An 11,738-nucleotide genomic window follows, 5' to 3' on the forward strand; every position below is an offset into this window, starting at 1 on the left:
CCGAGTAAAATGTCCAACCTCTCTGGTTTCCCTCATCTTTAGATGATTTACTTTCAGAAATAAATAGAAGACCAGCTGTCCAATGCTTAGTGACTACTCAATAAAACAGGTTATTATCATATATAGAAATGCCAGGTAAGCAAAGTAAATAAAATCACAAAGCAAAAAACAAAAACAAAGAAAATATGCTCCTCAAATCTACAACTCTAATCATTTGTATTAACCTCTGTTTCTAATGGTCCCTCTGTGTATTTGTCTACGTATATACATATGTATTTAGATGTATGTTTTAAAATCTACACAGGAGCATACTCTACATAGTTTTTTGAGACATTCTTTTCTTAATAGTATGTCATGGACATTTCTTCCTGCCAGTAAAAATAGGCTGGTATCACCATTTCAATATATTCATCACACCCACTGTGAGATGTGGAACAATTTGCTTAACCAATTTCCCAATTCCCTGATTATGGACAACCCTCTCTTATTACAAATGCTTGCTTCATGTGAATGGGACCAAATTCTTTAAAAGTTGCTTCAGCTTCTGAATCATAGCTTCTCCATTGTATTGAACTAGGAAATCCGGTGTACATTGGTATTTGAGCTTGGGCAGCCTCTTAATCTCATCCTCTCAGTCTGATGAATGTTGATCTGGATCCCGACATGACATCCCTTGTGGAAAACAAGGGTAGCATTGTTCACAATCGTCCCAAGTGGAGATTTCACGGTAAGATTAAAGTGCAGGTCAGAACCGAAGGTAGGAAGGAAACGGCGCCACAGAGGTCCAATCCTCAGTGTCTTGGCCCATGCCCTTTCCTCCTTCCTGCTGCCCACCTGATCACTACCCCTCCCACAGCATCTGTCACGCCTGCTGCTGACCCATAAAACAAGACTCCCCAAATCTTTATTCCACCCATTCACATGGGTGCATGTTTTCTCTGTGTAGGAAGCTGGAGCTTCTGGGCAAAGAAAAGAAGGGAGAGTGTCTATTCTTGTTTCTATTCCAACTGGGGTTCAGCTTTCAGAAGAGGTTCCAGAGACTGCTCAGTGGCTACTCCTCCAGCACTTGCTGAAATGCAGACAGGGCCAGCCTCAAGGACACTGATCTATCCCCCACTGATATTTTTAAATGTGGAAAAATTAGTCTTTAACCAGTCTTCAGAGCTAATTTGCCGAAATTAGTGGAACTCATGTGGATCTACTGGAGGAGAGGAGATGGGAATGCATTTTTTTGTTTTTCAATTTAGCTAGTCAGGTGACTGTATGCTTGGACGGAAAGTAACAAGTAACCCTCTAATGTGGTATCAGAAAAAAAGGCAAGGCTTGCACGTGGATCCAAAGACACACTCAGTGGGTTAACTGAAAGGAAGCAGTCTTCTGTATTGTATCCCCTGGTCCAATACTTAAAAAAAAAAAAAAAAAAAAAAAGACTGTGATTGTCTGTCAAAAGCAAAAGCAAAGTTCATAAGGTCAGCTCTCTTAGATTTGCTTATTATCTGTACTGTAATGATAAAAAATAATAATCGTAATCAACACTATTGAGCACTTAGGATACACTAGGAACTGTGTAAAGTACTTTAATAAGTGCTATTGCCTTTATAAGGCAGGTGCAATCATCAGCCTTTATTTGACATATGGGGACAGACCTGGGAACAATGTGTATTCATGGTCTGCCTCCTTTACTGGGTTCCCAGGAAACCAACTTTAATGGGGTAACTGTTCAGTCATAGGTGCCTGATAAGGCATTGCAGTCTTTCTTCATTTAGAAAGTCCCTTGAAAGCACACTCTTAGGTAAGTAAGATGTGTAGCACTGGCTGGAAGAGAGGTGGACCAGGGGCTTTCTAGAAAGGAAGAAACCAATTATCCAACACTTGCTCTCTAAGAGGTAAAATCAAAGTGGGCCCCAAGGCATGGGAAATTCAGGCTGTTGAGCAAGGCTCTCTCTGTAAGGGTTGGAAAGACAGATTTCTATGCAGCCTGGTCCAGTGACTGTCTTTGGGAAGCACTGACAGAGCAAGGGAGTGTAAACTACAACAGTCTGTAATCTTGAATTCAGTGTAGAGAACTAACGTGAACTCAGCAGGTCACACAGGAAAAGTCCCTGAAACCTTAGGACTGTGTAGGACCTATTTTCAGCAGTGACATCATATGGCTGCAAGAGACAACGGGCACTGGGATGTTGGTCACTGGATCAAGAAGGCCCAAGATTCTTAGACGGTTGTGAGTGGGGGTGGGGAGGGCAAAGTCTCAAGAGGAAGCTATTGGACTTAATGATAACCAAGCAGTTGGAGACTGAAAAATAATAGTGATGGCATCATGTTTATTCTTCAATCTTGTGGAGCAGGTCAGACCAGTAACCCAAGAGACTGGGGACAGTTCCGACCCTGGATGGAGTTTTAATGGCTCTGCTCTTAAAACTCATGAACCAAGGTCAGGCAAGTCAAGGCTGGATTTAATAGCCAGAAAACATGCCCCTTCATGAGGGCCCTCCACAGGCCGTGGGGGGGCTGCCCCTCATACCAACTGTTGCACAGGAAGACAAAAATAGGGCTCATGGCATTGAAAACACAAATGTGGCGATTAAAAAGCCCCCATATTCATTCGCCCTCACAATTCTCTTCCCTGCCTCCCAGCACACACTGCAAAACCCAAGGAGACCAAAGTTTCAATCCCCTGAGAAAACTTGCATATGGTATGTGATCTGCCAAGGCTGCCGTTCTGCTCCTGGTTCAACTGCCCAAAACATCTGTTTTTTCCTCACATTTAATCCACCCACTTCAGCAGAATGCACCTTCTGAGCCAATCTTCCCATATGATACAACGTCTTGTCTCCTGCAAGGGGGGCTAAGGCCTGAGAGCAAGATTCTGAAGATATTTAAAATTCCCTCTTAGCTGTCAATTAATTGGTGGAGGGTGTGTTCGGTCCCTTCAAATTCTTGCTTAAGGCCACTGTTTCTGTTCTTTTCTTTCATATCAGCTCTGCTATGTTTCAGCCTTTGCCCTTTCTTTTTTATTTTTTTTTATTTTTTTGCGGTGCTGGGGATTGAACTCGGGGCCTTGTGCTTGTGAGGCAAGCACTCTACCAACTGAGCTATCTTCCCAGCCCCAGCCCTTTCTTTTTAAAAAAAAAAATTATTTTACTATTAGTTGAAGATGGACACAATACATTATTTTATTTCTTTATTTTTATGTGGTGCTGAGGATCGAACCCAGTGCCTCACACATGCTAGGCAAGCGCTTTACCACTGAGCCACCACCTCAGCCCGAGCCTTTGTCCTTTCTGTTTCTCTGTGTCTTTGTTTCCTCCTCTGGAAGCTGGGGATAATAATCTCTTTATTTACATGGATCTGTTGCTGACGGTTCCCTGCCCATGTCCCCTCAGCTCTTGCTGAGGTGCACAAACATCCAAGCCTAAAGGCTTTCTCTGGTGACCTGAGCCTACCTGAGTGCACAGTATGCCAGAAATATCAGATGTAATGGTCCTGGGAGCAGCTTGTCATCCAATAATTGATGGAAGTTGGTGCATAATTAGGCCCAATTGTGGGACAACCAGGAGTGAGGTGCTTGCCTCTGTGTCCCAACATATGGAACAACTCTTGAGCAAATGATGTGTGGGCTCCCTATATCACTAGGACTGAACCCCAGTTGCCCACAGTGCTAACCTATTGGATTACTGGGCCCTATTGGCTGCCATACATCCTGACTGACTTCCCCATTCCTCTCCCCATGCTTCCTGGGATCATCCCCAGATGATCTACTCACACTTGCATCTTGATGAGGAACCCAACCTGAGACAGTGGCCCTCTCCTCCAACAGAGGGATACCCAGGATTTACAGTCACATGCTGCTTAATGACAGGGGTTCATCCTGAGAAGCACATTCTTTGGCAATTTCATCATGGAGGGGACACCACGCAGTGTACTGAGCAAACCTAGATGGATAGCCTACTACACACCTAGGCTATGTGGTATAGCCTATTCCTTCTAGGCTGCAAGCCTGTATCGCAGGTCATCCATACTGAATACCATAAGCCCTTACAACACAACAGTAAGCATTTGCACAGCTAAGCATAGAAATGACACAGAAAAAATATGCCATCAAAGATAAAAAAATATTTCACCTGTGTAGAGAACTTACCGTGATTGGAGTTTGCTCTGGGTTAGTCAGGGAGTGGGAAGTGATCGTGACGGCCAAGGAAATTACACTGGACACTACATTAAATTTAGAAAAATTTTTTTTTCTTTTTCCAATAATAAATTAATCTAAGCTTACTGTAAAATGTTTACTTTGCAAACTTTAAAAATTTTGAAAGCATTTTTGCTCTTTTTAAATCATACTTTAAAACGTGAACACATTGTACAGCTGCATAAAAGTAGCTTCTTATATCTTCATTCCACAAGCTTTTTTTCTTCTTCTTTTTTTCTCCTATTTTACTTTTTAAGGGTTTTTTGTTTAAAAAACGAAGACACGTAATCAAAATCAAAAATAAAGTTTTGTAGCGGGAAAAAAAAATAAAAATAAAAATAAAAAAATAAAAAATAAATAAAAAATAAAAAACGAAGACACAAACACACATATTAGCCCAGGCCTATACACACTCAGGATCTTTGGTATCACTGTCCCCCACCATCACGTCTTGTCCACCGGAAGGTCTCTCGGGACAACTATACACATGAAGTGTCACCTCCTAGAGTAACAATACCTCTTTCTGTAATCCCCTTTGAAAGGCTTGGCTAAAGCTAGTTTATATAGTTAACTTTCTTTTTTAAAAAATAAGAAAAGGAGTACACTCTAAAATAAGAATAAAAAGCATAGTATAGAAAACTCATAAACCATAGCACAGTAATTTATTATCATTACCTAGTATCACACACTGTGCAACATCGCATGGGCTACACTTTTATAGGACTGGCAGGGCAGTGGGTTTGTTGACATCAGCGTCACCACAAACATGACTAATGCACTGCACTGGGACATTATAGTGGCTACCATGTCACACTAGGTGATAGGAAGTTTTCAGCTCTACTATAATCTCATGGGACCAGCACTGCATACGTGTTCTGTTGTTGACCAAAACTTAATATGGCACCCAACTGTACTTTTCACTACTCAATTTACTTTTCAATTTTTCCACATCCCTGCAGTATGAGCAGAGGACTTACCTCTTACATCCCATAACAAGTGGAAGCCATCAGCTAGCAACTCCTTTAAACAGTCCATCCTTAACATGTGTAGGATCAGAGACAAAATTTTATAAATGGAGGTGTCTGCCCTGCCCCTTCTCCCTCAAACCTGTCCTCTTCCTACTCCTGGCAGATCCACAGAGTAAAGAGCCTCATGCACCTGTGTGTGGACAGTTTCGGCCCACTGTTCTTGTTCTGTCTATGTTCCCTGCCAAGTACTTGCCTCTTGGTCATCTCTCAGACAACCCTCAGGAGGATAGAGAAAAGAACTCAGAGTGTAGCTAGAGCTGATTCTCCTGAAATGTGAGGCCTAGGACAGAAGCCCAGTCATTGGAGTGTCAGGGTGGACCTAGCCTTCCCTTCCCTCCCCCAATTCAATAAATCTTTCTGCATTTGTACCCTTCCTGTCCACCTTCCCTCCTGTTCAGAGGATGTGTGCCCCCATCAAAGGCCCATCCTTCCTCCTGAAGATTCCATTCAGAACTCAGAATCAGGGGGAAGTGGGAAATAAGTGAAGGGGCCTTGGGAACAGAAGGAGCCAGGTTTCAGTTCCATCCTGCTATTCACTGGGCACACCTAGGTGTCTCATTTGCAAAATGGGGGTGGGGGGTTACTGTCTACTTCTATAGTTACAATGAAGGCTAAACGAGATAAATCAGGAAGAAATATTCACCAAACTGACTAGTACAATATGAAGTATAAAGAGAAATTTCTAATTACTCTTAGTTGAAGTCCTGATTTTATATACTTTATAGGAGCAGGCAAAGACTGGAGCTTGGGAAAACAGCTTCTTAAGGCTTCAGCTAATGGGTTGGAGAACAACAAGATAATCTGTTTCCTCTCAGGGTTGGGCATTTGAATAGGTTTATTTTTCTTCTTTTTTATTTCTATTATTCATGAGTGAAGAGATTCTTAAGTAAAACTTCCCATCAAAGAACCAACTGCCATGATCTAAGGAGATTTCAGTCTAATTCTTTTGAAATGTAGCCTCAGAGGGTTAGATCAAACCTGATCATGGAGCCCCAGGCAATATTAGTTTCCTTTAAAAATTTCTATTTCAAAAACAGCCTTTGAACGGTCTTGGCTAAAAATTGTATCTTTGGTTCCTACAGTCAGAAGTTGTAGCAAGACCACAAAGTCCTTGGAAGAAAGTATCACCCCCACCCCAATCTGTAGCCTCAACTATCAATAAGCCCAGCAGGAATGGACCTTTTCCATGTGTCTTAATACCATTTTCTTCTGTCTCCAGCTAGCAGCAGGGGGAAAGGATTTCCCAACTCATGGTTTTACAGTGATTGATGTCATAGCCGATTTCTTTCCTTCGATGCCAATCCTTTTGTTCTTACCTTTAGTCCTGGAGGGAGGATCTCCGGGTGGCGGATCTGGATAAGTGTGATAGCCACGAGCACCACAATGCTCACAAGCAGGACCACCAAAGTGACAATGACTGGAGTTCGGGAGAGGGCCTTGAGGCCTACAATGGGAAGATCCAGAAGACACATGAGTGGACAATAGGAACCAGGTCTCTGTGGAATCCACTTACAGGGCCCATAATCATGTACATGTCATTTCCTCTGTCTTTAGAGACCCATGATTTTAAAATGGAGTAGCAACTTGGCTTCAATACCCAATTATCCTTCCCCCCAAATTGCAGACTAAGACAATGTTTGCAGGGAGTGTGTGCATGGTCTATTTTTCTGGTATTTCGCAAAATGTATTATGCATGTTACTGGTCACCCCTAAGACATTTGAGATAACATTTTTTTTTTTAACATAGACTTAAAACATCTGGCTTTGCTATTAAAGTAGATGATATAATATTTTATTTTAAAATGGTCTCAGGTAAAAGAAGTTAGTACTGTATGGAAATTTGTAAGTGAAAATGATTTCATTTATGTGAAATTCTAAAGCAAGTGGATGACAGGAATCAAAATAATGATTGCCTGAAGTCATTCACTGGGAAGTAGCATGTGGGCACTTTCTGAGGGTGATGGAAATGCTTTCTATAGTAAAAAGACTGTGGGGTGTGCTGGTGTGTGCATTTGTCAAAACACATCAAGCCTTTCAAAGTAAAACAGCTTCTTAGGTACAATTTCCCTTTTAAAAAAGATTCTTATAAATCATCTTCACTATCCTAAAACATACTCTCAGAAGGCAAGAATACCCAATTCAAGGGTAAAAATTTAAGATTTATCCATTTCACCATACATAAATTATACTTAATTTTTTAAAAAGGTAAAAGGGTCAACTAAAATAATTGACTAAACCATAATCTTGATTGAGCTAATAAGGCATAAATATAAATGACTGAAATATAATAAACACTGGTAGAACAGAAAGATCACTGGATTCAGAGAATCCTGATATGTCTCTTATCAATTGTCTATTTAAATGTAAATTAGTTAAAATAAAATATTCATTTCCTCAATCTTACTAGTCACATCTCAAGTATCCAATAACCACATGTGACCTTCTGACACCCACATGGGCCAGAGAAGCTACAGAGCAGTTCCATCACTACAGAAAGTTCTTTTGAACAACAGTGGGGTAAATTCTGCCTTATTCCAGAACATTTACACTTATGAGCATCATATCCTATGCTTTACTGTTTCTTTGTTTCTAGGAGACATTTTCATTAAATAAACAAGGGCCTGTATATGTCATCGTAATAGAATTAGATACAGCTCCAATATCCAATTACATCACAACACTCACTACTTGGGGAGGGCAGCCATGCAGCCGATCTCAATGGCTCAGAATAGCTAACTCTTTCAGCCCTGTTTCCCCTATAGTCTAGAGGCAGTCACAGATACTTCCTGATGTCAAAGGTGGTCACTCCACATCCTAATTCTCCTACCTTGCCATTGGGAGTGTAAACAGGTACATTATCAAGGGAGGGCAATTTGTCAATATGGACCACATTGTAAATGAGCATACCATCTGACTCGAATTCCCACTTCTGGGAATCTATCCCACATAACTAGCTCCACGTGTATGAAATGACTTATGCATAAGGTTCCTCACTGCAGAATCATTTGTAATAGCAACTGGAGGAGAGCCAGCCTTTGTGAGCTGACCTTTCAGAGCATCTGAAGGGGTTCTAGATCGCTCCTCTGTCATTCCAGAGAAAGTACAGGACTCAGACAGTAGCTAGTTAATCCAGAGGTAAACATCTGCCTCAGCTTTCAACAATTTCATCTTGGTGTCAGTAATGGAGGTTTAAGAAAATTTGCTGCCCCTCAACAAGGCATGGTATAGATTTAATCTGCCAAGTTAAACTTGTACTTTGGAAGGCATGTTACAGATCAGTCTGTGTGTGGGATGTTAAAGTATACGTGTTAACATTTCAAAGTGTTTCGGGGGAAAACCTGGAAATCAAAGTAAACCAGCTCCTTAAGTACGATTTTCCCTTTACAAAAAGAAAAGAAAATCACATAAATGGCCCTTTATCTCCTAAAATCATATCCACTTGGAAGACAGGAATACCCGGTTGAAGACATGGAACGTCTTTGGAAGGGGGAGGAGGGGTGTGATATGTAAGCAGTCTCCTGACCACAGCCACGGGGCTGGCCTCCTAAATCCTCTGTGCTTCAGCAGTTTTCAAGTAAAAAGCTATGATTACCTTAAGCAAACCCTTGCCCCAGCAGAAAAGCTTGTTACAAAGCAAAACGGACTCAGCTAGCTCTCATTCATTTAAGAAATGCAGCCTAGAGCTGTGCTGTCATTAGGGCTGGACAAACACTAATTGCAAGGTGCCTACCTGACCGTCGGGAAGCCAGAGCCTTCTGAGCTTCCACATGAGCAACTCTAAAAGTGCTGCAGAGGCAGGCAGGGCGAGCTTGGAAGTGTGCATTGGAGAGAGAAAACATTCCATACTTGTGCCTGCAGTATCAACCACAACACTGACCCAGGGTGGGGGGTGGAGGGTGTTGTAGTCACTGTGCCAGCAACAACATTGGGATGGAAATACCGGAAAGGTCTAAGTACATTACAATTCATCACAAAATTAACAATATTCTCAAGCACAATATTTACACACTGCTGGGGAAGGGAAACCACAAAGGCCAAATTAATGGATTCTACAAACCGGAAAAACCATTCAAGTGAAACATGCATGTTAGTCCTTGTTTTGTGTGGCTTTGATGAAAAGCATTACTTTTCTTTACCTGAGGAACGCCAGTGGCGAAACCCGGGTGAGCACCTGAGTTTTTCGAACCCGTGAGGTTAAACAGTCACTGGCAGGGGACAGGGAGGGAGAACTGAGCTGAAGCTGGGACATGGTTTTGATAAAACCATGCTTGCTGCCTACTGAGGGACACGAACCTGCTTGCTCACAGGGTTGGCGGGTCACCACAGAGAACATCTTTTCTTCCCAGCTGCAGGTAAGAGAACACAGGAAGATAGCACGCGTGTGGTCCCGGACTTCAGAAGTTCCAAAAACGTGCACACACTGAAACACAAACCCACTTCATTTCCTCCAAATCAAGACCTCATTCGGGACAATGAGAACCCAGAAACTTCCAAGAAAGACCCAAAGCGTCACCACCCTCACCCACCCACCAAATGCAAGGCAAAGAAGAATGGCTCTGCTGAAACTTTACACTGAAAACAATTTAAGAAAATTCACAAATCCTTTCCCCCCTGCAGACTGTTCCACCTGTGCACACCACCGGGGCAGAACGAGCCTTCCTTCTATTGTGAGCATTCACGAGGCTGCGGCAGGGCTTTTCTTTCAAGCACACCAGCAAGGCAGGTTTATGTCGGTGTGTGTCCGCGGCCCCCGAGCTCGGAGTCGCCCCTTAAGGACCGGGCAGGGGTACCTTCAGCTGCTGGCTGGAGACGGTTGCCAGAGCATACCAGGCCCCGGCTGCCAGCGCCCCCAGATCGGGGGAGTGGGGTCACTCCGGACTGCGTCTCTACACAGCCGCGGGCACCTAAGCGCCCAGCGCATCTCCGCACCGCAGGGACGCGGGGTTAGAGACGCGTCGCCGCTCGCGGGCAGGGCAGGGACCACCTCCCGCCGCACCGCCCGTGGATTTGGGGCTCGCGCCATTCGCTTGGTCCCTCCGGCCCTCCGCGGGAATCTGATTTCGGTTCCTTCCCTCCCGGCTCTCACCTCGCGCAGCCGCCCGCTCCCTCCTCCGCGGTTCGGGTGCCAGGTCCCCTGACTTTACCTGTGCGCTGCGGGTTGGAGAAAGGCGACAGGCGCTGGAAGTGTTGGCAGAGGCGTCGAGGAGGCGGGGCGAGGCGGCGCGGGGGTGGCGCAGCCTCCGCTGGGGACCGCCCCCTCGGCGGTGTCAAAGCCCAGAACCTCTTCACCTTCTCCTCTGCTCTCAGTCGCTCTCGTCTTGGGTGGAAGCGGAAGGGAAGGGCGAGCGCCTCCGGGCTGAAGACGGTCCCTGCCTGCCCCAGTTCTAGGCACACAGCACCTCCCCTCCTCTCCCCTCTTCTAGATCTCTCTGCTATCACCTCAACCCAAAGTAGAAGAGGAAGGGGCCAGACTTAGCCCTCATCCCCACCAAGCCTGGGTAGGGGAGGAGGAAGGGTCCTGTCCATTGCCTGCTTCGCTTCCATCTTTGGTAAGGCAAAGAAGCTTTTGATCTCTTCTAGTTTCTTCCACCGTCACCCCAAACCTAGGTGGAGGAAAAAAAGGGCCAGGGGCCATGTAGTGACTAGGCATTCTTGGGGCATGCATGACTTTTTGCAGTTCCCCCACCCAGGTGGAGGGCCCTGTGCTCTCTTTGGGAGCTGGAGTGGAACACCTATGATGTTGGAGATGAGGCATAGGCAGATGGGTCCCTGGGTCACCTGAGTCTGAAGCACAAAGCAATCCATTGACATTCCCTTTGGTATTGTAGCAGAACCACCTTGGCTACGCCCAGGGACATCCCCAGTGGTTACTCAGCAATGTTCTCCCCTTCCCTATTTTTAAATGAGCATCCTTAAGCCAAAATTTAGGACTAGCTCAACCTAGAAGAGGCCAAATAGGAAAGATGAGGGGGAAAAAAAAAGCAATATTAGGGCAGCAGTGACCCCAAACCCCAGGAGTGTTTCTAATGCAGTATCAGGCAACCTCTTGGTCCCTTTGAGTAATTCCAAGGACCCTGAATTATCCCAGGAAGAGGCCTGAGTGGACTGTGTTGGTCCATCCTTCCTTGTGGGCTCCTGGAGAGCCTGCCAGCTCTTTCCTAGAGATACACCAGTTTCCTATCTTGTGCAGTCAGGACCAAAAGCCTCTATGAGAGAAGAGTGCCTTAAGAGAGAAGTGTTTGAGCCTGGAGAGGAGGGTCCCAAGTGAGGGCTCTGGGCGTGTGCACATGCACACATGCGTGTGTGTGAATGGGCCCTTGCTGGTGTGTTGGTACAGGATCTGCACTGAGGTGTCAGACATTCAGTGAATGCTGACTGCATTATAAGTCTTGTTTTCTTTGAAAACTGTGGGCCAGTGAAAGATAAGGCATGTGAAAGAACTGAGTGTCCCTCTGTATTTAGTATCCCAGACTTAAGGTCAGTAAGATCTTCTCCAAGGGATAAATGCTGATCCTAGCCTCTCC

At 44.5% G+C, this 11,738-nt stretch overlaps 1 protein-coding gene across 3 annotated transcripts in view; it reads right to left on the bottom strand.

Annotated features, from left to right (window-relative positions):
* Positions 1 to 10,821, bottom strand: part of ENTPD3 (ectonucleoside triphosphate diphosphohydrolase 3) — a 35,930-nt gene extending 25,109 nt beyond the window's left edge. The window contains exons 1-3 of one of the 3 annotated variants that reach the window (XM_079115807.1): positions 10,301 to 10,821; positions 9,508 to 9,560; positions 6,531 to 6,658 (exon numbers count right to left, since the gene is read on the bottom strand). In XM_079115807.1, the coding sequence (XP_078971933.1) occupies positions 6,531 to 6,658; positions 9,508 to 9,547 (168 nt within the window). In that variant the 5' untranslated portion in view covers positions 9,548 to 9,560; positions 10,301 to 10,821. Of the gene's footprint in view, positions 1 to 6,530; positions 6,659 to 9,507; positions 9,635 to 10,300 lie in introns of all 3 variants that reach the window. The other 2 variants (XM_079115806.1, XM_079115805.1) reach the window with 2 other exon arrangements.
* Between the last annotated feature and the right edge of the window lie 917 nt (positions 10,822 to 11,738).

Source organism: Sciurus vulgaris (assembly GCF_902686455.1).
Source record: "Sciurus vulgaris genome assembly, chromosome: 16".
Taxonomy (NCBI): Eukaryota; Metazoa; Chordata; class Mammalia; order Rodentia; family Sciuridae; genus Sciurus; species Sciurus vulgaris.